General features: G+C 34.5%; 1 protein-coding gene across 1 annotated transcript in view; it reads left to right on the top strand.

Annotated features, from left to right (window-relative positions):
- The window catches only part of LOC145687619 (T-box transcription factor TBX10-like), a 251,724-nt gene that overhangs the window by 145,617 nt on the left and 78,921 nt on the right, over positions 1 to 27,186 (top strand). Inside the window, exon 3 of the mRNA XM_081761087.1 lies at positions 19,170 to 19,443. Coding sequence (XP_081617213.1) covers positions 19,170 to 19,443 — 274 coding nt within the window. The remainder of the gene's footprint in view (positions 1 to 19,169; positions 19,444 to 27,186) is intronic.

Below are 27,186 nucleotides of genomic sequence, written 5' to 3'. Positions count from 1 at the left end.
CGTGATTATGAGAAATGAATGAAATGGTGGAATGAAGAATGTGGGAGGAAACGGGAGAACCCCGAGAAAACCCACGCACACGGTGTTTGTCCACCACGAAGTCCACACGGCGCAAGCTGGGATCGAACCAAGGACCCCATGCACTAGAGGTGAACGCTCTACACTGAGCCACCGCGGCCCTCTTTATTTCTTGAGTTCCTAATTCATATCCGTTGCTTTTCTCGCGGTTTTCCCGTTTCTTTCTACAGACTTATTCCACCAATTATTTCATAATTCATCTTCATTAATATGTCACCTTTAGCCTAAAGCTTATAAGCACGGGACATGAAACTGTAAATTTTATTTGAGCACCTAATAACTTCTTCTATTTTGACTTAATTTACTTAAAGATGAATTTTCACTCCATATTATTTACTTATATATTTTTAGTATTGTGCAACGTAGTGAGTAACATTATCCTGTGCCCCTTTTCAACCGTAAAATATTATTTGGATTGCTTACGAGACAAGAATGGAGGCTGTCTCGTCTCAAAAAGTGACATAAAAAATGAAATCTCGTCTCGGAAAGTGTATATGTTTCTGTTGGAAGAGCTCTGTCACGTTACTTCGTCACGAAAATCTTGTCTTGCGATCAACTTCAAATACTATATAGGCTTTTGCTAATATACACGTAACAAAGTCAATTCACTCTGGAGTTAGGATAGCTACATCAATTTTATTTTGTATATATAAAATAAAAGTCTAGAAAGTAACAGTATAAGTAAGAAATTGGCCAAAATGAGATATGTCAAAATTGAAGGTTTATGTGTCATGCTTCACCTCCGGTTAACTTGGTATAAGTCAATTCTAAACGTGAGTTTAATAATCGCGTCTTGATACTGTTAGTATAAGTGATTCATACTTATGCTTGGTAAAAAAAAAAAAAAAAAAAAAAAAAATTCCTCCTGAAAACTTTTTTTTTCTAATTTCTCTGTTTCTCCCGCGAAGTCTAGATATTATTTCTCATATATTGTTTATTTTATGCCATTATCTACTTCTCGATTGTGTTTCCCGCAATTTAAATACATGTCTCTAAACCAACAAGAGCAATGTTCTAAGGCCTTCGTGTTAGGATATTGGCAAGCACGGATCTTCTGTAGAAAGTTTATCAAAGAGTTTGAAGAGTACTCCAATACACTTTGTTCGTTTATCCATCTCCATAAAAAGTAATGATAAGGGGTGAGATTTGGACTTCGTGGAGGTCATTTTGTGATCTCTCAATGAACGATGCCACTCTGTAACCTCTCAATGAACTAATCCGACAGGATGGTCATCGAACCAATTCCTAGCAGGCAAGGCAAATACCAACTGCATTATATATTACCATTTTGACCACTTTTCATGGAATGTCCCCACTGAATCCGAATAACAGATTAACATATTCGCAGCAATTTCATGCAATTTTAGCACTTCTCGTAATGATCCGTCTCTCATATCCAAAACAAAGAATAACTAATAAACATATAATCATATGAAAAACAAGTGTAATGTATATGTCACAGTGAATCATATACAAGTTTTACTCTACAAAAGAATCTACATTATGAGATATAAATATAGGGACATACCTTGTAATAACTTATTGTGCTGGATACATATTGCACAAACAATTTTAAGATGACTTTTAGGGACAGCACTAATATTAAGATGTGTTCCAGACAGTAAAATATTCAATGTTTTGTTTCCTATAGTCCAAAAATCCTTGAGAGTTACGAAATGTCGAACTCTCAAACTATGTCTATTCTTAAATTTCATGGAACACACACACACACGCACTCAAACACACAAAATAGTCACATAAAACACCCTCACCCGAAAGAAAGAAAATATCCGTTTCTTTATAATACTTACCAAGAATGGGAACGTAACGAAACAACCCATTTTATATAGCTATTTATATCCCTGGTAACTACAGTAACAAACGCCACATTCAGAGTTATACTGTTTTCTATTACAGCCTTTTTCCAACCCCCTTATTTTTTGTGTTTGAAAAAGAAGAAAAACTACGTTCTTTGTAAAGATTCCAGAATGACCAATAACTGCTGGAAAAATTTTATTTCCAGTACCAAGTAAGCAGTATGTTAATGTGTGTTACATCTGGTGGATTGCCAAATGTGTTAAGGTTATATAAGTTTATTATGTCCTTGTCTCCTTACATATTTTATGTATATGTATATATATATAGTGAAAAAGGAACCAAGTTATGTATTTAGCCAGTGAGTGTCTATATACCTGTATGTGTGTGTGTGTGTGTGTAGAGGGGGCATGTATATACGAAATTATGGCCAGTCAGCATGTATGTGGAAGTTATATCTGTACTAAAAGAAGAGGTTAACAGTCTCAACACTTTTTTTTTTTTCATGTGTCAGTAATAACGATGGACAACATAAGTTGAAACCATCACACCTAACAAATTGTGAAGAGCCTGTGTCATCTTTAAGCGCAGTTTTAAAGAAATGTTCATTTATTGCTGTCTTTTAAAGTTGTTTCCGTTGCATTTTCCCCTTATATACTGTCTAGTTTTTTTATTATTTTTTTTTTAACTTCTGAATTCACGACTTAGCTCTTTGGGCTCATTGTTCTGTTATATTTCTGTGGTTCCTTTCGTTTGCTTTTTTTTTAAAAAAAAAGAAAGAGAGAGAAAGGGAAAGAAAAGCTTAAGAAATCGTTGTCTATGAGTTACAGAAAAGCGTCATTCAAATCTTCTTTAACGATATAATTGTGGAATTAATAACGATTTGAAAATTTTAAAAGAAAATCTCGAATTTTCGGAACCGGTTGTTATCTCTCCATCTCTAGAAAGAAACTACAGTACTACTTTTGAGAATCTTCTTACAGGCTCTTAAAGGCATAATTAACGTTTCATTAAACGATTTATTTATTTAGCAATCACCAGATACAGCTCAGAGGCCATTCTATAATGGATGTCTAACAACAACAACAACAACAACAATGGAAGGATTCGGGAAGGTATCGGCAATAGGGCCTATTAGTAGGTGCCATCCCGGCATTTGCCTGGTAGGACTGATGGAAACCCTGGATAACCCCAGTCAGGATGGTCGAAATTTTCGAGATTTTGTGAATCATCAATATTTCTCCAAAGCAGAAATTTCCCGAACCATCAAAGAGGGAAGGAAAGTAATGGCAATGTTTTCTGAGAGTTCTGCGGAGGCAGAAAAGTAATTCAATTTAACGAAAGGAAAGAATTCCCTCCTCGTTGAAAATACATCTCACCTCATGACAGTTTTTTAAAAAAAAAAATGCATGTTCAATATACTAGTCCCTTTTATTTTTTAACAATGCCAGATCACTTGAGCATGTCAGTCAGCTTTGGCTGGAGGAAAGTTAAACAGAGCCTGTGTTATATTGAAAAGTAGCATCTTAATATTCGTCTAGCAAAGCTGAGAGGGGAAAAATTTGGAGAAATTTAGCTTTGGGCTACAAATACGAGACCTCTCAATTGCGGGAAGACTTACTGTTTACCTCCTTCCTCTTAGTTCTGCCCTGTATAGATTTTGTTATATCATATCCTATTATTTTTAGAGGCCGCAGTGGATCACCGTAAGAGCGCTCACCACTGATACGTGGGGTCCGTGGTTCGATCTCACCTCGCGCCAAGTGTGCTTTCTGGTAGACAGATACCATGTGAGTTGGTTTTCTCTGGCTGTTCTCATTTCCTCATACTTCCTTCATTCCATCATTTCATTCATAATCATCATCATCGTCTCTTTTAGTCTTTTGGTGTATTATTATCGGGATTTCATTTCGTTTCGTTTCCTATTAAAAGAAAATGTACCAGAAAGGAAATAGGGGATACATACACCACATAATCAAAATTCGAATTTACCCGTCGACGTCAAAAATGATTTTAATGCAAACCAGCTGACTTCTGCACGAGTGAAAGGTGTTTTAAAATAGTGGAAACAAACGCTTTGATATTGTAAGAAAACCGGTATTTCTATCCCTTACCTTTTTGTACTTTTCTTTTCGTAATTACAAGCATATTAGACACAAATGATAGGTTTAGGATGAACATAAGGGTGAGAGGAAGGAAGTAATTGATATATTATATAGGATAGGTTGTCCGTCATAAACGTCAAAGCTGCTTAACACATGTAAGTTGGAGGAAAAAAATAAATGCGGGCAGTTTAATAGGATCTGTAGGTTGAAACTAAGAATAAAAAAGGAAATCGGAGGGAACTTAAGCATTTGGATCTTTGTGTGTGTCTGTCTTATTTCAAAAGCAAACTAACAACTTGGATACTACTATGGGTATTTTCTACTATAATGCTACTTTGTTTTAATATTATTGAGGCACACTTTATGGCTTTATATATACACCAAATGAATTTAACCTCCCTTCTTACCCTATATTTACAGACAATTTAGAAGAAACTTAATAGTTGTTTCCGGTTTCCGAGTTTTTTTTTTTTTTTTTTTTTTTTTTTTTTTTTTGCAACACAGCTGTTTCTCACCTTACGGGATAAAAAATGTAACTATTGTATTTCCTTTTATTTTAATAAAAATTCCAACATTGAAACTATTATCTGGAAGATAACTATTATTTTTAAATATCAAAATGTACATTAGCCAACTCCGTCGTGTACGGAGGCTCAATAGTAGATGACTCACCTCTGATGCAAGGGATACCTGATTCGTCTCCATACTACGTGACCTTGTGATGATTAACATTCAGGACTGATATAGTTTTATTGCAAATTACATACATTGCCCCTTGACTCAATCCAGGGGCGGATCCAGGACGGCCTTCTGGGACGGGGACGATGGATTGTAATACTGCTACTTAGAGCTACTTTTAAGAGCTCCAAACTCTGGGATGGGTTTTATTTATATATAAAATAAGAAAGTTTTCTCTTCTGGAGGGGGCATTGCCCTCCTAGATCCGCCCCTGACTCAATCACGACATGTTGATATCCTCATTGTTCTTTTAAATGTTCTACACTCACTGTCTACCGTTCGTTTCCTTTCTATACTTATATAAATCCACAAAAAGGCACAAACTTCAAATCAAAGTAATGCTAATTAATGCCATTACAAGCCGGGTTTCTGAATAAATAGAATGCATTGGTTTTATCTACTCACAATTAAACAGACACTGTATTTTCACCAAGTCACTAAACATACTAGTCGCACTATATTTCCCTTTTCAAATTGCACTTGTTGATTCGAACTCAAAATTTAGAACTGTCCTATTCTCCGTTGTTTCCCATTTTCATACCACGCGACCTCCGTACGTAGAACCCATTTGAAAACATTCGAAAGTACTAAAATCTTTCAGACAAGAGATCACACAGCAGATCTTTTCCAGAACATGCTTTAGTTCTGCTACTCGCTACAGGATGGCGCCGTATACCTAGACTAACCTAGCATAATTATCGTTTTACGTAATTCCGTCGCTTTCCACGAAATGGCGTTGGCGCTATAATATGTTGGTATTATGAGCTAGCTAGGTTTTGATCCTTGGGACTTAGTGAAGAAGTAAGTGTGGGTCTTAGACTAAAAAGTTTTGGAACTTCTGGTCAATAATGTCGAAACACATCGACTCTCGGTAAGCATGTAGGAAAGGAAGAAAGATTCTACAACAATGACTAAAAGTAGAAAATTAAAAGAAAAGGAAATTAATATTTTTAAAAAAGATGATTTCTTTGAAAAAATAAGAAACAAAATTAAACAAATCATTACTAAAAAGTGAAATACAATAAATTATGTTCACAAGAAGATTACTTTTTAAAAAAAATTTATTTATGCATGATTGAGAAAAAAAAAGCAAGAACACTCTCGTATACAATCAATTTATAAATTCTTCAATTATATGTAAGTATATCTTAATTTATATTAATAATAAACGATAATGTTATATTATATTAGTAACATAATGTAATATTTCATCAGATTTTTTTGTTAAATATCAAGGGATTGTGTATCAGAGCCTTCCCATGCTTTTCTTCTTAGTCATGCATAAAGAAAGTAATTTTCTTGAAAACAGAGTTACTTAAAAAAAAAAATAGATCAAAAGATCCAATATATCTCAATCAAAAATTTTCTTGTAAGTCTTATAACTGGAGAACTGCATATAGGGCCTAGTGTAGCCAAACCCAAACTATCACTTAACTCAGTATGATATTGTTATTTCGTACAAAACACGAAAATTCGATTTAGGATCCGTTCAAAAATGTTGTGGCCCTGATCCAAAAACTAGTTATTGGCCAATATCACAATCTTTTGATTCATTTTTCTGATAATTCCTAAAATTCTTGTTAATAGAATTTGCTTTATTTTGTTTGTTACTTAAAAAAAGAAAACATGTTTTTTTGTAAAAAAAAAAAAAGTTTATTTTATTTTATTTAATAGAACTACACAGTATTTTGATATGATATTTACACCGTAAAATTTCATGAAAATATCACACATCTATGTAATGATAAAATTAGTACGGTAATTTTATTTGAATAATTCTACAAAAGGTTTTTTTTTTTTTGTTATTGTTATTTTATGCTCTGGCAACCTTTGATTTGTGTTATCTATTTAGTAAAAATTGTATACTATAAGGCTGCATGTACATACATAAAATTCACACTAAAGAAAGATTGCTCCAATGTGATAATATAGAAACAAAAGGTCACCAATATGCATTATTGTGAAGTAGTAATTATAAATATTTATAATGTGCTCATACAAAATGCTTAATAATATAGCAAGTCTTGTAAGAAAAGAATAAAACATCACACTTAAGTATTCATATATATTACCAGCATATGAAAGGGTTAAATTTTTTCCAGCGATGTCGAGGATTTTTTTTTTCATAACAGATGAAATGAAGAAAAAAGTGTAGATATGGAACAAGAACAAAAAAAAAAAAAGATATAATGAATGTATGAAACAGGAAGGAAAATTTTTTTTTTAAAAAAAAGAAAAACTATACTTTGAGCAAAAACTGACTTCTTCGCTTCTAGGTTGAGAGATATTTATCAGTAACTTCCTTCCATTGTTCCCATCATACATTGCGCCTAGCTCTTTTATTGGTCAGCTGCACATAGAAAGATTTTTTTTGTGTGTGGTTCGAAACACGAGAACATTATTTTTGATTGTCAGTTATTTATTTTTTACTACTGCTGAAGCCTAGTTTATGTGTGTGTGTGTGTGTGTGTATTCATAATGAAATGCTCGGCCCATTAATTGTAATTGTTTGTGTTCAAGATGAAACATTCAGTAAAAAAAAATGCGTTATGCCCATGAAAGTGGACCAAAAGGTCCCTTTCTTTAGGTGAAACGTATTTTCACAATAGGCAAGGAATGTATAATACCAGTTCAGAGAGAATTAACACAAATAGAGAAATTAAATGTTTGAGAATAAAATAAATTAGCTAATGAGAAAGCAAGAACTTAACATGGTATTGCTGTATTTTTATATTCTTTCGTCTTCTTTGAATTGCCTTAAAATTGATTTGTGCATTTGGCTGTGAATATGCTGTGAATGTTTGTCTTATATATATATCAATGACGTCAGAAACAAACGTAAGATAGGAAAACCATTGTATCCTTGAAATATAATAGATATTTATAGTTTTGCCCGAAGGCTGTAGGTACACTATATTCTTCTCATATTAGAAATATTGAATAGTAGTGTCAACTGCACATTATCCGAGTGTAAACTCTCTTGGCTGTTAGGCATGTTGGAATTTTACGAATGTTGCTCTTTGTATGAATATTATAGTACATTTGTGATCCATATAATCTGAAGGTAATCGATGCTCGATAGCTGATCTAGCCATGCGTAATGAAATCCTGTCGCTAATAAGCTTGCAAAATCTAAATGTAGAGTCCTACGTATAGAAAAGGAAATTTGAGTTTGAAGTAGGCTAGAGAACACGTCTAAATAAAAGCTTGAAGAAAGCTTAACATTACAAAGTTGTTATAGTCATGCCACTCTAAGAATCGTTCTCCAACCACGTGCGAGTAAAGTCTAAAACAGAAGACATCGCGCTTGTCGTTGGCTGCTGTTTGACTTCGTGTTCTTAAAAATATTAGGCTGTTGCCACGTCACGCCTATAAGCAAAAGCAGTACAGCAGGGGGGTTTCAGGAGTGTTCGCTCAAAATTGCAACACAGCAGTAACTCAGCGAACAGTACTTGTAGGTCAGCAAGAGAAAACAAAATACGTTGGGTCAATTTGAAAATAACAACAGAAGTATAGATTACAGTATCCTCGTTTCCTCAAAATGAAATTGACTCAATATTTTCATAATACACATCAGCAATACAGTCACAACAATCTTTCTGTGTGCTGCCATTACGTTTGATATAAGTGTAAACTAAGCATCCTAATGTCCATAAAATCATATTGCTGTAAGCTTGCTGTAAAAAGTTTTCAACATGCTTGTGCGCAGTTCGTTAGTTTACGGTGGACATGAGACAAATAACCAAGTTTCAACAAAATGAAATTTCTGTAAAACTTAGTGCGTTAGGCTTTCAGAGTGGTTAATTACAAAACCCAAATGAACAGAATTATGTTTGAGAATGACCTTATACAAAAGGATCTGTAGCAAATGAGTGAAAGAATTTTAATATTTATTTATGCAATTATTTCTAGTGGGTCTCTTAAACTTACTACCAATCAAAACGGAGTATGAGACAATCACGCTTATAACTGTAAATAGCATCTTTACATTAGCTTAATTCTATTTGTAATTTCGGCATTGTACTTTCTATGTTTTGCTATACTTATTTCGTGAAATGAAACTACAGATGCAGCTTGTCTTCTCGCACATTTGGTTATTTGTTTATAATGTACACACAAAATAAGTTCAATAATCTTCTATTCAATAGTGACGCCGTTCTTCATGGGCATACGTAAAAGAAGATTTTAAAAAAAAAGTTTTCATGCCAAAAATACATTCTAATTCAAGTTTGAAACATGTTTGCTGAATCTGTTGAATTTGTGAAAGTAAAATTTAAGTTAACAAAAAACAATTCTTGAATTGTACTAGATAAAACGAAGTTGCTTGTACTGTTCAAAAGCAAGTTTAAATTATATTCTCAAGCACCAGCTTTGATTTCCGATAAAAAAATTAGGTGATTCCGATAATCACATCTTTGTTTGCTGCAATTAATAATGTCAATTACTATATAATAAACACTTCATTTAACTTAAAATATAATTTACCTTCTGTGTAGAAGAGACGAAACAGACAAAGAATTCTGTAATGATAAAATTTAATTATGTACAGTAAAAAAAAATGTATTTAATCTACTGTGCTACTATTTACTAAACAAATAAACAAAAGTAAGAAACAAAAAGTTGTCAAGTTTCAAATTGCTTATGAATATTAATACAAAAATACGAATATATACGAAATTTATATATATGCGATGCTTTAGAGAGGTCAATATCACGCAAACATCTTCCTTTAAAAAGAAAAAAAAACATCGATTGACACTTCATTAATCACCAAAAGCTACTAAATACATCCGGGTAAGATAATAATAATAATAATAATAACAATAATAAACTATCTTCTACTAATGGTAGCACTCTTGTGATTAGAAGGGGAAAAAAGACTACATACAATGTATGTTCGTCTGAAAAGGAAAAAAAGTATTTTGATAACATCGTTTACACGGGTAACAATAGGTATGATCTTGCTTACTTTGTTGTTGTATATATATGTGTGTGAGTGTGTGTGTGTGTGTGTGTGCATAGATCTTCCTTTTGTTGCTTTTATGTGTCAACTAACTAAATAATGAATATTAATTAATTAATTACTTTCAGTCTTTTGTTTCTGCCTTATCGATTACCTCTCGTCACTTAGCGACTGGGAAATTATTCTTTTATTAAAGACGTTATTACTTAGTAGCAGTACGCTTCCTCACTCTTTTTTTTTCTTTTTTGTTCCCTTTTTCTTTGTTCCCTCCACCTCCTTCTGCAACCCGTCAAACCATTTTTCCCTACTCTATTGCTGTACAAGCTGTTGCTTGCATTACTACATTGCGTGTCGTACTAATTTGCGTATAGCCAAGTTAATTAGTACAGTCACGTTATAGTAGATGCCGGTTTAGTAATATCTTCTCTATTCTATTTCAAGTAGGCCTATCTGCCTATACAAATAAAAATTATATATTAGGAGAAGGTGTTATCGTTGAGTTTTATTTTCTTTTTCTCCCTTTTCCCTTTGAGTTTTGTTGTTAATTGTGATCTTTCTATCAGTAGATTTTGAAATAACAAAATTTTCTGTTTGACATACAAAGTATATGCTGTGCATTTTGTTCCTGATTATAGTTAGTAACAGGAAGTTTTTTTTTTTAAATTCCAATTTCTCTAATTCTTACCATTTCTTTAATTTAATTTTAATAATATCTAGGGATGCGCACGAGACAAGATTTGTGGCTGTCTCGTCTCGAAAATGTGCTGTAAAAGTGATGTCTCGACTCGAAAAATGTATACAGTATTTTTCTATTGGAAGAGCCGTGTCTCGACTCGAATTTTGTCAGGAAAATCCTGTCTCGACTCGTCTCCTGCGCATCCCTAATAATATCAATTTTGCAATTTAATCCGTTGTGAAACCTGGAACAAGATGTATTATATTATATGAATTAGAAAGATAGTAAATAAAATATTTCAATTTAACGTCCCACGACTATGACCTTCAGGCTAAGGGAGGCAAATGGTTAAGGCAAGTGGATGAAGATTGATTGGTGGAATTAGAATGTGGAAGGAAAATCCATGGACATGATATTGTCCATCACGAACTTACTTGGCCGGAGATCGAACCAGGGACTCAGAGGTAAGAGCTCGAGCTCTGAGCTAACGCTCTCCGTACGATCAATAAATGTCAATACTTGATAATTTAATTTATTTAATTTGACGTCTGCTCTCGTCGCCATTCAAAATAACAGGATTTAGTTTTCTGGGCTTTTGACATCTATGGCCGTTTAGCCCGTCACGTTTGAGGGGTAACGTCCCTCGGCGAGCACCTTATCCGGGTAAAAGGAAGGAAGGAAGCAGCCTGGGACCCATAAGTTGTGTCACCCCTGCGTTTGCTCTATGTGAATCAGGAAAACCGAGGAAAACATTCAGGACGGCTGGCCTAAAAAAAAAAAAAAAAAAAAAAAAAACTTTTTTCACTTTTTCGACCGAGTGCACCCCCAGGGAATCAAACCCGGGGACCACTCGCTCTGAAAGCGAGAGCGTTAGAAACTACTTTACGCAGGACCACTACAAATTACATATCCATAGTTAGTACCTGAATTATCCCCCCCTCAAAGAAAAACATCGTGTGTAGTAGGCACAGTGATTATTTCAAGTGATTTCTCTCGGGGAGAATTTCAGTGTGCGGGGAGTTAAAGCAGTACTACGAAAATACTGGTAACTCTTATTGAACACGATCAAGGAATTGTCCTGCGGGGGAACTTCGTAGCTCCGGGGGGATTTCTCCTCGGACCATCTCTTGAAATCATCACTGGGTATGCATGAACAAGTTTTAATTCCTTGGGGGGGTCCAAGAGGAAAGGCAGTGATGTTTTGGGGGAGCAGCTATTTTTTTTGTACCGAAAATAATACTTACCTGACCTGCCTTACCTGAGGCGAAGGGGCAGACGATGCTGCGAAACCCGTCCGTCCTCTTGTACCCCTCTAGCGTGGTCACTGACATGAACATAAGCAATTAACGATTATATGTATATTTCTCAGAGAATCAATAAGACATTCTCTTTCCTTTCATCATGAAGCAAACGATAATAATCTTACATATATATATATGTCACCAACTTTTCCGATGGATGTAAAAACAAAAATTAATAGAAGTACCAGATTATCTCCATCATACTGCAACATATTGATAAAAAAAATTTCTAAACAAGAAGATTAATTTATTATACGTATTTATGTTCAACATAACTAAAACTTACTCATTACAACGTACTAATTACCACTAATTAGTAATTACACATATTTATCAAACATAGGCCTAGGTTAGGTTAAGCTAGTTATTCGATAAGACTTCTGATAACAGGAGCTGAGGTAAACTGTTATTCAGTAAGACTTGTGATAACAGGAGCTGCGGTAAACTAAATGTTGGAAAGAGAATAAGCTAGTAACGGTAGTTCTGTATGTGAAGGCAGAAAGTAATTGAAAAACTGTTGATATATATATATATCAATAAGTGTTTATCTATCTATTTGTAGTTGTTCACAGTTAGCTGATATCAGAGACTAATTGAACTACGGTTACAAAGCCGATAACTCTAGAATTTTGTCTGTAATAGAGTAATGAGGAGTGTGCGGTAATTGTAATATACTTGGAGTTGGCAACTATGCAGAATTTCAGTCACCCACCACCTACTGCGCTAGTTGTAGGTAAGCACAAATGGCAACTCGTTTTCGAAAATTGGTTTCACGAAGAAGTCCGCTCAGTTATTCAATTTCTGTGGGCTAAACATGTAACCGCGGCTGAAATTCACCAGCATCTGGTAGAGGTTTACAGAGAGACTGTAATGTCTTGTCAGCATGTCATTTATAACAGTATCGAAAGTTTGCGGTTAGAAGGGAAAAAAAAGAAAGCATGCCTACATACAGCCCAGAAGATCACTACGCTGTTGAAGCAGTTTCGCTGGGACATCATCGACAGAACTCCCTACAGCCCAGACCTCGCTCCAAGCGACTTTCACAATTAGGAGGCCGTCGCTTTGCTTCAGACGAGGGGCTGAAACACTTTGTGGCATTGCTGAGCACGCAGGGACAGTATTTTTACTATAGATATGCCACATTGACTTGATCCCTAGTCTTCCGTTGCAAGCGCTGCTATCGGCTGAAGGTATTCCACTCGCTTTCTCTCGCTTAGCAACAGCTGAACCCTTATTGACTCAACGCGTGGGTGTGCCAGGGTGTGAGCTTTAGTTCGCATTTTTGCCACGGCTCAAGACATTTTGGCAGCAATAGCAAGGAATCTTCAAACTCACCCCACGATGAGACAGGTACCTCAACTGGTATGGAGACTATGTCGAAAAATAACCTAATGTATGTACTAGCTGCTGGTTGTATTGCTTGTATAAAATAATATGTACACGTTTCACTGCATGCTTTGTAACTTTACTTTCTGATCATTCCTCGTATACCAAACGCAGAGGGGAATTTCCCCCCCCCCTCTCTTTCTCTGAAGCCCCAATAGACACATCTGAATGAAACACACGTAACTGAACGACCAACCCAAAAAGTTATACAAAAATCGGGGCCGCTAGATGGATGATACCCAAGCCGAACCCAGAGGAATAAGAAGTCCAAAGTGAAAAATTAATCATTGTATCGCGTCCCACAGTAAACACGTATGTTGAATATAGTCAATCATACGGAAGCTTTGTTCATAATTAGGCACATTTATCCGATAAGCGCTATTGACCTGATGTTTTCATGTTAGCACTTCCACCTACAGGTTTATCACCTTCATTTGCTTTTTCATTCTTTCTTCTCCCCATTATTTTATCATATTATATTCGCCTCCAAACATTTGTCTAATAGCTTTATCATTTGCTGTTTGAAGGCTGCTTTTTTTTTTCTAGAAAAGAAAACACCTATTCTATATATGTATATATTTTTCATTCTGTAGAAAATTACATATCATGTTGTATACATATACTTTTCCATGTTTAGAGCGTTAGTCAGTCAATATAAGCTCACATATACAAATGGAGTCGCTGCTGAAAACAGGTTCACCCATTATTATTGTTTTTCTTACCTGCATGAAACACAAAACGCATTGGTCATGGGTGAATCGAACTGGTTTATTCGATAACATTAATGCTTACGTTTTCTCAACTTCCGTGAGCGATAGAGGACGCCGATAAAAGCCAATTTTCTTGTGTTCGATACAAGCTCGCTTATGATACATATATGTATATATATATATATATATATATATATATATATATATATATATATATATATATATATATATATATATTACAGAATAAACACACGTGTGTATATAGAATATTTTCCCGACTATTATTATTATTATTATTATTATTATTATTATTATTATTATTATTATTATTATTATTATTATTAGTGTCGTCCCTTCGATTTGCGTGTCCTGGGACAAACAGTAAGTTGTAGATCCAGTATGTAAGTGGGAATTCCATAGCATAAGTATTATACATTAATTTGTACCAATTCTGACCTTCAAAGGAATGGTGATAATGTTCCTACTACGAGTAGTGCACTTCGCGACATTAATTGTGTACAGTGGTAAAAATATCTTACAAAATGTTGGTTCGTAATATCTAAGTATTTTGAATCCCAAGAATTAACTCGAAATAGTAAACTTTATACTTGCTCTGAAGGGGCCTAACTCTTTATTCATGGTCCTTCCCGCTGCGCAGGGCGTGTGCCTTTGGTGCACGTGGTCTCGGGTTCAATTCTTGGTGGGAGAGTACAAAAATTTCATATCATAATTGTTCATTTTCATCAATAGTTTCCTTTAGCCTAAAGGGCATTGCATTTCGTTTCCTACCCTTCTATGTTGCAGTGGCCTAAAGTGACTGCCCACTTTCATACACACGAGATGGCCCTAATTATTATTAATACTAGTAATAATTACTACCCTATAAGCGAAAGTTATTGTATTTATTGTAGGAAAGCAAAATGATTGTATTTATTTTTATTTACTTATTTACTTATTTATTTGCTTTCAATTTCCGAAACAAGATGTACTCATAAATCCAGTGGCGAATTAACAGGGGCCGCGGTGGCTTAGCGGTAGAGCGTTCACCTTTGGTGCTTAAGGTCCCGGGTTCGATTCCAGCCCCCGCCAAGTGAACTCCGTGGTGGACAAACACTGTGTGTGTGGGTTTCCTCGGGATTCTTCCGTTTCCTCCCACTTTCTTCATTCCACCATTTCATTCATTACTCATCATCACCGTCTCCTTTAGCATAACCGTGTAACGTAAAACTCAAAGATTTCTTTTCATTTTTCCAGTGCCGGATTAGAGGGGCTTAGGGAGCTATAGCCCAGGCCTCCAGGTGAACAAGAGCCTCTACTCTTGATCAAAATGTCAACTGGTTATCTAAAAAGAATCATGAAGATACAATCATCATCATAAAATAAAGTATGACCAAAAATATGACATATTCTCTTTCTTTCCTTCTGTACTTTCACAGAAATGTATTAGGTGAAGTCAGCAGGGGCCACATATCTTTTTTAGCTCTGTGCCTCCAGATGGGTTAATCCAGCCCTTCATAAATTCTTATATTTACTATGGATTTATCCTGTATGCGTGTAAGCTTATTGTTCTTATTTTCTATCATATGTCATTTCTATCATATATCCATTGCATCATATATATATCCTTTGCAGGACAATAAAAATATATTTCACAATGATAACTTAAAATCAACATACAAAGCTTCCTTTTCTTTTCTTTCTTTCTTTATTTTTGTCAAGTAATATTTTAGTCCTTCCCTTTCTTTTTTCCGAAGCAAATTCTGAATACTGCAAAATCATTTAAAAGAAATACTACAAACAATATATTGTAAGAATACAAAGTGGTATGGAAGCGCATAAAAACTCAAAGAAATAAAGCCATAAGAGGAATCGAATCCACAACTTCTTTTCTAATAGACTTTCGCAACTCGCCCTATCGGACTGTGTAACACACATCGATTGGAAATCTCTGTCATAGACAATCCATACACTCATCGATTACTTTGCAAGCTTAAATTATTTCATATAGAATTGTCGTACAGATCACACGAGTGCGTAAAAGTAAGTATAGCGCAGTGATACGTCAATCAATCAAATTGGAAGTGATCTTAAAGAATATTTTCGTTTCTTTCTTCCTAATTTCATCAAATTTTCTCTAATTCATTACTGTGATGTATTCCGTGTCAAATCAGAGTTTGTTGCGTGTAGGAAATTGGAGTGTAACAAATAACGATAAAAAAAATCATACGCAGTAGGCTATCAATCAATTAATACAACTTACCTTTATTTCTGTATTCTGGAACTTTCAGTACATACTTCTTTTTTTTTTTTAAAAAAAAAAATCTCCACTTTTCTTCTCCCGATATTCAATTAGTTTCTTGCTTACTTCGTTTGCGTATCTTTAAATAAATATATTATTTGAAGAAATGCATTTTGCAGGGCTGAAGCATGGACACTAGACAAAAATGACGAAAAATTAATAAATATTTTCGAAATGTGAGTGTGGAGAAGAATGAAAATAACTGGATCGAACGGGAAAATGTGGAAATGCCAAGAATAATAGGGAAAAAATAAACAACAATGATTTAATTAATTGAAAAGATTTGTAATTGATTGAATATTGAATACTGGCTTGGCGTATTGTCGCAAAAGAAACTGTATCCTAAGGGTACGGTGACAGAAGATATGATGGAAGAAGAAAGAGGGAAAAGACAACTGAAACTGAAATTGATGTTTGGTATTAAAGTGCATTGCTACGTGAAGACAACGACTTTGGCTGGGAACCAAAGTACGAGAAAATTTCTGTTTACGGCAGGTGGTCTATCTCTGAATACTTATTGTAATGATTATGATTGATTGCTTCATTTGTTTATTTCTACATTCGTATACAAAATTTCGGTGTATCGAAATTTCCTGAGCTCAGGCTTCTTTGGAGAATTCTTTCTTTCTTTTCTTGACTTTCAATCAAAGATTTATTTCAACATGTTTTTTCAAGGGACATGGAACGAATAAAGATTTTATCCTTTTCCAAGCCAGTATTTTATCTCTTTGGAACAGATAATTTTTCACGCGAAACCCCGTTTGGCAATGTTAACGTTTTCAGTAGCCCCTAGGAACGAATATAATTTTCATTCATAGTTTCATTTAAATAAATAGAGTTTTCATCCATAGTCTTGTTGGAACGAATAGTTTTCACTCGTAGCCCTATTAGAACGAATATTCGTCCGTAACCCCATTGGAATGAATACAATTTTCATCTGTGATCCAGTGAGATGAGTAGTTTTCATCCATAGCTCCGTCGGAACAAATAGTTTTCATCCATGGCTCTGATGGAAAGAATAATTTTCCATCTGTGGTTGCGTTGGAACGAATAGTTTTTCATCTGTAGTCTCATTGAAATAAACACTAGTTTCTCCATAGCTATTGTAATCAATACGAATTTTCATCAACAGGTCTAAAAGGTTTCTGGAGATGTTGTTACACCAGTGTCATCTATCTGATACTTTTATAAAATATCTGAAACCTGTCAATTATTGTCCAGATTGTCATTATGGGCCTTATGCAGAGTCGTTTTGACGTCTGATTAAAACCATACTACGGGCTTGACTAATGGATGGTTATCAAAATTGTATTCAGAGTCTCTGATTAGGACGTAGTATTTGACGAAGTTAATCACATGTGACTAATTAATCTAGAGCAGAGGCTAATCTTTTATTCCTACCCACGGTTTAGCGTGCAACACAACATTTCGTATTTCATATTTCATATATTTTCATTTTTACAGACTACGCATGCACTGGTCTACTTTTCCGTAGTTGCCACATTTATTTTTCTCACCCGATGCATTAGGGTTGTATAAGTTAATCATACCCAAATCATCATTTTAATTGTACTCAAAGTTGACTCTGAATACCAAAAAGTGCACCTTCCTTAGTAAAGAGTAAGTATTCTTACTAACTAGTCTGTGACTAACCCTCGATTAACGAATCCTCTCTGTTGCCTACTAACGGAAGTGTCTCTTCACAATGCTAAAAATCTTAGGTAGGCCTATTATAAAATATACAGAAGTACCGTTTACTAGTAAAAATTATGTTGTAAAGGTTTGTTTCAATTTTGGGCCGTATTCAGAGTCATTTTCGCGTATAATTAGCGTCATACTAAGTGCCTGACTGCTGCACGAAACATATGTTAGTCGAACACTTTAGTATGGCGCTAGTCACGCGTCAGAACGACTCTGAATACGACCGATTATTCTTTTTTAAAAAATTCAATGTTTAGCACAGTACGACAAGACACATATTATATATATTTTAGACCTTATTAAGTTATTACTTGGTTAGCCTGTTCCAGAATTACTTTGTTTATTAACGCTGATTTTCTTTCAAAACTAGTAACAGTATCGTGGCAGAGATAGATAAAATAAATGACTGAAAAGGTAAAAACATACATTATATCTTGTTGACAACTTAGAAGCTTGTCAACATTCAGATAGCATTTTAACATATACCTGACCACTGAGGTTACAAACTGGTATTTGTATCTAATTACCTTGTGTTTACTAATGGTTCAGATACATATCGTAAAGGAACTATTAAGTGACTTTTCTGAAACAATGTTTAAATTTAATGAGTACAGGACAACAGGTTTCATACGTGTAAACAAATGTGTTGTACTTGTTTCGTATTTATTTCTTTGTCTAAAATACACTGGAGAAATTAATGGTTTCTTTCCCTCCCTTCCTGATTAACTAATTTTTCTTCTATTCGTTCGTAACAAGTTGTATACTAAATTGACAGGTCCGCTAGGGTGAACCAGGGCAGACTGATAAATCTATATGTAAAACGTGTGTTGCGGAACCATTTTATGGTAACGTTTGTGCTACATTGATAGTAGCATTTATGGAACGATCATACAGGTGATACTGTTGCAAAGACTTTAGGTAGTATTTATGCTACATTCATAGTACAATTTATGTTACAATCAATATGTTAAGGGGATACTGTTGTATTTTGATTGTATTTATGCTACAATCAATATGCTATTCTGCCGTACAAGCGATACTGTTGCACAGACTATAAGTAGTATTTGTACTAAATTCATAGTAGCATTTGTGCTATAATCAATATGCTATCGTGCCATATAGGTGATACTCTTCCATAGGCTATAGGTAAGATTTGTGCTACAGTGATCGTAGCATTTATGCTGCAATCATTATGCTGTCGTGTCATACAGACGATACGATTGCATTTTGATAGTATTTATGCTACATTCATCGTAGTATTTTATGCTACAATCAATATACGGTTGTGTCATACAGTAATCATTCAGAGCACTAGAAAATCAAACTTTTGCATGTGCCAATACTTTTTGATTTTTATACAATCGATTAATGTATCTCCTTTCTTTTGACTGTTGCAGGCGAATGTTTCCTACGCTTAGGGTGTCATTTACTGGAGTTCGTCCAGACCAGCGTTACGCTGTGTTGATGGATATCGTTCCAGTGGACAACAAAAGGTATCGTTACGCGTATCACCGATCGTCGTGGCTGGTGGCTGGAAAGGCAGATCCCCCAGCGCCATGTAGGCTGTATCTGCACCCGGATTCTCCCTTCACGGGGGAACAGCTCAAGAAACAAGTCGTCTCCTTCGAGAAGGTTAAACTCACCAACAACGAAATGGACAAAAACGGTCAGGTAAGAAGATTGTTTTTTGGTTCAATATCTAATTATAATATACTCGTAATCTTTTAAGTATGAACTCGAGTAGTTTTTCTACAATATCATACGAATTTGTCTGAAAATCTAGACTTAGATTTATATTGTAATGTGCTTGAGTTTCGGCCCATGAAATATGTCAGTAGTGATGTTCTGTGATAAATTTAGCTTTCTATAACAATGTATTTATCAGTTTTTAAGTTTGTTAGTATTTTTAATGTTTGCTACACCCAAATAAGACGCTCAGTGACATTCATGTTCGAAAATAACATAGTATAGATATCATCCTCATCATCGGTATTCTGCCATTATTGGCAGATCACTTGCCGCAACTGAGAAGCTTCCATACTCCACAGTCTTCAGCTAACCTCTTCGTCTTTACGTACGACGTTTTTTGGTTTCATATCGTTCATCCATTGTAGCCTCCTTCGACCTCTCCCTCTCTTTTCTGCTACCATACTCTCTAGCATGTCCATCATGGTACAGTTTCTTCTTAGCCAATCTCCCAAACATTTTCTCTTCCTCTTCTCAGTAATATAAAGAAATATTCTTTTCTCCCCCATCTTTTCTTTTCTAACACCTCCGCTCGATCCAGTCAATTCTCTTCATTCTTCCCCACATCCACACTTCGAAAACTTCCAGTCGTTTTTCATCAATTTTGCGTAATATCCATCTTTCTCCCCGACTTTCCCCACTTATGTGGGGTCGACAATTTGGATGAGCTTTTTCCATAAAGCCCTGTCCCAGCATTCCTCGCCTATTAGACCTTTCTTCCTGGCCATCCTAACTATGACCATCCATTTCCTTCTTGGTCTCTCTCTACTTCTTTTCCCATCCACTTCTATTACCATCATTCTTCTAACTATATAGTCGTTTATTCTTCTCATTAGATGGCCATTCGACTGCAATCTTCTTTCTTTTATCTTCTTAGGTATCTCTACAATCTTGGTTGTTCCCGCACTGTCTCATTCGTCACTCTATCTCTTCTTATTATCCCACACATTCAGCATAATATTTTCATTTCGGTAATATTCAACCTTTTTTCTGTGCTTTCTTTATTGACTACGTTTCTGTTTCTTAAATCATTACTGTTCTAACCACTTTCTTTTTATTATTTCAAACCTTCCGTTTATTCTTATCGTGATTTTGCTATCACACAGAATGTCATATACTTTCTTCCAATTTTACCAGTCTCTTGCATTCTGTGGGCTATTTTCTCGCTCAAATTACCAGATAACTTAAATATTCAAAAAAAAAGAAAGAAAGAAAGAAAGAAAAAGAAAAGAAAGAAAGAAAACAGAAAATAGAAAAGAAAAGAAAACAGAAAAATCTTCACTTCCTTCTATCTCTTCTCCTAGCTTTACTTTCCAATTCCCTTCACCGGTAAATTCGAGATATTTAGTTTTCTTTCTACTAATTTTTAGATATCTATCTTCCAAAGATTTTTTTCCAACTTTTCTTTAACTTCTTCCCTGTTTGTATTGTGTAGTCTGCAAACATCATACTCCAGGAAGCTTAATCCCTCACGTCTTGAGTTAAAACATCCATGTCAATGTTGAAAAGGTAAAGGCTTGAGAGTGAACAATTGGCGTAATTCAACCTGAACTAGGGATTTGGCATGTTAATTATCATGTGCAATATAAAAACTTGTAAGAAAACTAAGGCAGTATGGAACCTGGATGACCAATATACTTAGTGAGTTTATATATGTAGGTTTGGCTATCTGCTTTAAATGATCTTATTGGATACACATGTATCGATTTCATGAGTTTCTGATTTAACGTTAAATTGTGATTCCATTTTTCATACATTTTAGCATCGATAAAAAGGGTTAGACTCTATCTTTTAAAGTTGGTTGGTATTTTGGAAGTTCTTGTTGATTCTGTACTATCTGTATACCTTTAACAGGAATGGAACCCAAACCCCTTGCTTCATAAAGTATTTTGGGGGTCTTCTGATAAAGGTTCTACTCCTGTCCTAAACAAAATGTGTGCTTCTAAAGTGAATTGTTGCTTAGACATCGGAATAGAACAGTTTTAGTCCAGTACTCTTGTACTCTGAATGTTGCTATGTTGAAAAACTAGTTACTGTATATTTTTCGTATGTCCAACAAGTGCAGATAACACAAGTAGTAAAATATATTTATATACATGTGGTGCAAGATTTACTAAGACACTGTATTTCAAGGTGCTATAATCCATGTTTTCGCCTTGTTGGAAGATATCCTGTTTTTTGTTTCTTTCTTCTATTCTTTTTATTTATCCGATACATCCTTATTTATCATTCGTTTGTCTTGTACTTTTATCTTATTTCTTGCCTCTGTTGTTTGTTTCTTCCTTTACTTGTTTTTTCGTTACATGAGTGCATCCTGCATCTGATGGCAATGTAGGAGTTGAAGATAAGTTGGGTTCGGTTGGGATGAGGGCGTTTTTTTTTTTTTTTTTTTTTTTTTTGTATACACATTCCTCATGAAAAATTCCGATGAGGATATTCATCAAGTTACACATATATACACATACGTTTGTTGGTTGTGTAGCTAGTGGCATCCCGTGACGTTCCCGTACCCAAAACAGAACCCAAACCACACACATATATATTCGTACTCAAAGGTGTATATATATATATATATATAATACTTCTGTTCCCAGTTTCTCCTCGAGTGATACATATGTGTGGTTTTTATTTCTTTGACTCATATCATTTACAACAGCAATTTTTCCATCAACAGGATTAACCATATGCAAAGTGGTGTGTAGTGTTCGCTTCTGTTTTGTGGTGTTTGTATATGTACGTATGTGTGTATCGTATTATATATAAATAAATTACTTTGCAAAGGATGGAGGTTTGAAAAGGAACTGAGTGAGTACACTAATAGACCCTACTATCATAACCGATTCCGATTACAAGAAGAAGGCGAAAAGAATCTGTGAATTCCAATGTCACAATCTTCTGCCTCCTGTCGGGAAAAACGAGAATACTTTTCTATCATACAATGACATTTGCCTAGAATGAAAGATAGGTCTACGTCTTACCACACACACACACACATACACACACATACACGTCATATATATATGTATATATAGGATAGAGGGGACAATCTCTGCCCACGCCCTTAGAATAAAGTAAAACTTTTTTGCTTAAGAATGAAAGAAAAATACGTGAGTTAAATAACTGTCTATTAACTTGATTTATGTGTAATATGTGTATTAGTTTGTACTGTTCCTATCCCAGGGAATGAAAAACAACGAGAAACAGCCTAAAACCATTACTATATATTTAGAAGAAAATGGGTGAATAAAAAAGTCGATGTAGTGAAGATGATAGAATTTTGGTAGCAGGTATAATGGTTAAGTGTGCACTTTTTACATTTATGCTACTTTTATGTAGTAGTGAAATCTAAAACAAAAAAATTAGCATGATGTTTAAAATCTTCATAGAAAATTTGTACAATATATGTGATTGGCAATTAATATTAAAAAGTCGAAAGTAATAATGATCGGAACGAAGAGGAGAGAAAGCTGAACAAGTGACAAACGCTTATACTTTGGTTTTCTTATATTTTTATTATTTGTGAAGATCTTAAATACAAAGAAGGGTAGGAATGACACAAAAAGATTAAGCGTGTAAAGGTATAGTTTGTGGGCTTATTCGCTGAAGAATTATTGTATGTTTTAAGCGAGTATTGTGCTGTAATGATCTGAAACGTTTCTAAACGTGGATATGGAGCAGTGTTGAGAAAATTAGTTGAATGAAATGGAAAATCAACCTGAAAGTGCTAGCAAAAGCAGTGGTAAGACAAGAAGTAATGGGGATAATTAAAAGAGGGAAGAAACTAGTTACAGATTATTCAGGGAGAAGTTGTCTCACAAGTTAGTAGAAATATAAGTTATAGAGAAGTTAAAAGTTTAAAAAAGAAAGTATTGAAGTTGATGTACTATATTAAAAAGGCAATTTTCTTAAGAGAATTAAGAGTTTAGCGAAGGGATATATTGCATAGATGCTTCTAAATTTATGGCAAGAGACCTACCACTAGTGGCAAAACAATATTGATTATGATTATCATTTAGCTTTATATACGATTATATAAATTTACATTAAACGCCAATATAAAATTTGCATAATGATGTACAGATTACTGAATAATTTTTGACCTCAAGCTATTTAGTATCCTTTATAATAAAGTGGCTAATGTGTATGCTTTCTATATACATTGGTCTCGGGTTCGATTCCTGATTGGGGACTGCTTGCTTTGGATACAAACCCGAGTGGTGGTTCAGATCGACTATTTATTGTCTCATATAATTGGATGTTGAAAACGGACTTAAATTCCATTAAATTAATCGGCATTTAACCTAATACAGCGTCTCATTGAAGTTCATTCTTATGTTTGTGTACAGAAGATAGTTCAACGGTTGAGAAGAGTTACAATGGGTTTTAAATACTGTGTAGAAGCTGTGCTATGAACCTGACATTTCTATCATCTGTAATAGTCTTGTATATCTCGAACGTATTCTCTGAAATTATACTAAGACACAAAAGTCTCGATGTTAATGGAGCAGACTACTAAAAGTGATACAGAAGCTAACCATTTTTCTTTTGTCCGTTTTTCGTAAGTGAAAAGAGATCATGAAATGTGACTTAACGCAATAATAGATAATGTTATTCTACACTCGAAAATACAAGTTGGAAGAATTTTCAGTGATGCCACCCATAGAAATTACAGTGTGGTCAGAATATGAATTACCCAAAAATCTAGGTTAAGGCAACGAATAGAAAAATGAACTCAAGTGTAATTGATGACTTATGTTGTCTTGGCTTCTTGTTAACTACTTTTTAAATAATATTTGTATTTATTTTGTAATAACAGAAAGTACAATTTTTAAACACTTCGTTCATTTCAGAGAATATTTCGAGATATACAAGACTATCACAGATTATAGAAATGTCAGGTTCAAAGCACAGTCTCAGCACAGTATTTATAACCCATTGTAACTCTTTTCAACTGTTGAACGATCTTCTTACATTTCATAATCTCTTTTCACTTACGAAAAACAGGCAAAGGAAAAATGGTTAGTTTTGTATCATTTTTAGTAGTCTGCCCCCTTTAACTATTCAAAGTAATCACAACCTTTGATTTAATTAGTTTTAAGCAAAAACTGGAAATTGGCTATTCGGACTTTCGACCTTTTATGTAAAATCTTGAACTAACTCCACTAAATGATCTCACATAGCATTTCTACCAGGTATTTTTTATTTACAGTCACTCAAATATTATTAAACTCTGTTGGGCAGTATTTTTAAACGAATCATTACATTTCCACCTTGCATAACCGTGTTCTTACTCAATTGTAACTAGCCACTAATTGGTGCCAAAGAGAGATGATTACTCTAGATATTAATTTAAACTAATTAATAACTTGTAAGCTCCTTTCTAACCATTCACCGTGAAGAACTGATGCTAATATACAAGGAATTACATGTAACTTATAATGTTTAGATTGCTATAACCAGTGTATATAATAACTGATTATCTAATAACTAAGTAATACAGGTGCTGTAGCACATAATAAATTATAAAAATTTGTACATATATTATTTCCATCACGAACAAGCTTCAAACACTTCGTAAGCCCAGTCAAAAGTCATAACTTTAAATAGTGTGTTGGTGAGTGAGTGTCTGGCGTGTATATATGTATGCGTATTGCACACACTTACGTTAAGCGACGACTACTGCAAGAAGCAATATATATGCTTCGGCTTGGTGCTAGCGTTACAAACGAGATTTTTTAAGCTTACGAAACTTGATGTATTTCTTTCATATATTTGACAGCTAATGGCGAAATGCAGTTATCTTGATCTCTTGCCTATAGAGTGAACATATAACGTCGGCAATACAAGAGCACGGTGCTTGTTAATTCCAGCAGCTTGTTGTCCAGACGCCACCCACATTCCAGGCTTCCAGGCACTGGATTTATTGCTCAGCTTCTGTCAGAAGGCCGCTTTACTCTTGATGTGTTTTATTCTCTTTTCTTCCTTCCTCCGTTTCTCTTGTTATGTTTTTATTTTTATTTTTCTCTCTTTTTAACTTCTTGCGCCACCATGTATAACAGCGCAAAGGGGCTAATTTTCAACCCAGCTTGTTAAGTAGCCTAACCCATAATTGGACAATAGCTTTATGACCACAGTAACAAGTTTTTGTATGATTGCCCTTGTTCTCTTTTATATAACTACCGGAATTTAATTTGCTTTCTGAAAATAACTGTATAATCAGCTTCCGTAGGTTTCTCCTACGTAGTAGCAGAAAAATTGCTTTATACATATTCTTTTACTTTAGTATTGAAATAGCGTATATATACCATACTAATTTCCGTGGTCAATTCATCATATACCCCCGTGTGACTTTTTTTTTCTTTTTGTACAAGTTGTAAAGTTTTTTTTTCTTTCTTTTTTCTAAAACGAAGTTTGTGGTCCATAAATTGTATTGGTTTATAATTTTGTCGAATTCCGTTTGCGTTATACTAAAAACATTTTTAACATGTTAATATAGCTATCCTTGTACCCTCAAAATGAAATTGTTGTTTGCCAAACCAATCTTCTGTTAGTATGCCACAATGAGTTTTCTGCTTCCTTGCATCTTTCAAGAAGCTTGTTATGATAAGTGTTTTAATATTTACGCCCACGATAGGTATGAATCAAGCATTCTAATCTTTAAGAAAAGAAGGAACAAACAAAACGCTGTTAAACTTGCTATTGCAAGTGACAAACTTTCAGAATGATTGCCGTGCAAAGTAAGACGAGAACTGTAACTGATTGTGAGAGCCATTTTTCGTTTAATATCGACAGTTGCGACATCACAAGGCTTAGCTGGATATTTTTCAGTTAATAATAGTTATCACTAGAAGTTGTATCGACATGCTGTAACTTCAATACTAAATGTATAAACTAAAGAAATCGGAAAACTAGCACGTGGCAGCCTGGTTACACTAAAACAATTCTGTAGCTGGTGGTTAAAGAGATGGATAAAAATAAAGATGGCTAAACAGCAGTTCTTCTTTCAACAGTAACTTGCTGTGATGGACATGAATAAAGTAATGGCGTTTCTGTGTCGAGATGCTAATTGATGTTTGACTTATATACTTGCTAAATGTACTCAGGGGTAAAAGTGGATCAGAAAAGGTAGGGGGACGCATGATGTCACATCGTACTTATCTTTCCCCATTGTAATTTTGTAGGAAGTGGGACGACGCCATAGATATTTGTTGGAGGTGAGCTAACGGCGTTCCCTCGCGTTCCCCTTCACTTTTACCTTTGAATGTACTAAAATTGTGGAAGTAAAATTCAGGTCAAAATGATGCTATAACTAACCTTGATAAAACAAAATTCCGTATACAAGTCCAAAATCAATCTTAAACTGTCTTTGCCACAAAAACTTGATCCTTAAGTCAAAATTAAGGTAATAATTGTGACAGTTTCGGATATCAAACATATCCTTCTTCAGACACTATCGATAGTGTCTGAAGAAGGATATGTTTGATATCCGAAACTGTCACAATTATTATTTTATAATAAAACGTTGCTTTGCTCAGCATTTGTATAAGTCGAAATTAAGGAAATTTGGAATAAGCTTTTGTGTCTTGTTGGTTTATATATAACGGGTGGACCACGAAAAACCGCTCTGCCTCCATGTTTGCAATGAAACTTATTATTGTCAGCACAATC

The sequence above is a fragment of the Thermobia domestica genome, chromosome 1, assembly GCF_964235325.1.
Source record: "Thermobia domestica chromosome 1, izTheDome1.hap1.1, whole genome shotgun sequence".
Lineage (NCBI taxonomy): Eukaryota > Metazoa > Arthropoda > Insecta > Zygentoma > Lepismatidae > Thermobia > Thermobia domestica.
This window is presented reverse-complemented; position numbering and strand designations above follow the sequence as displayed.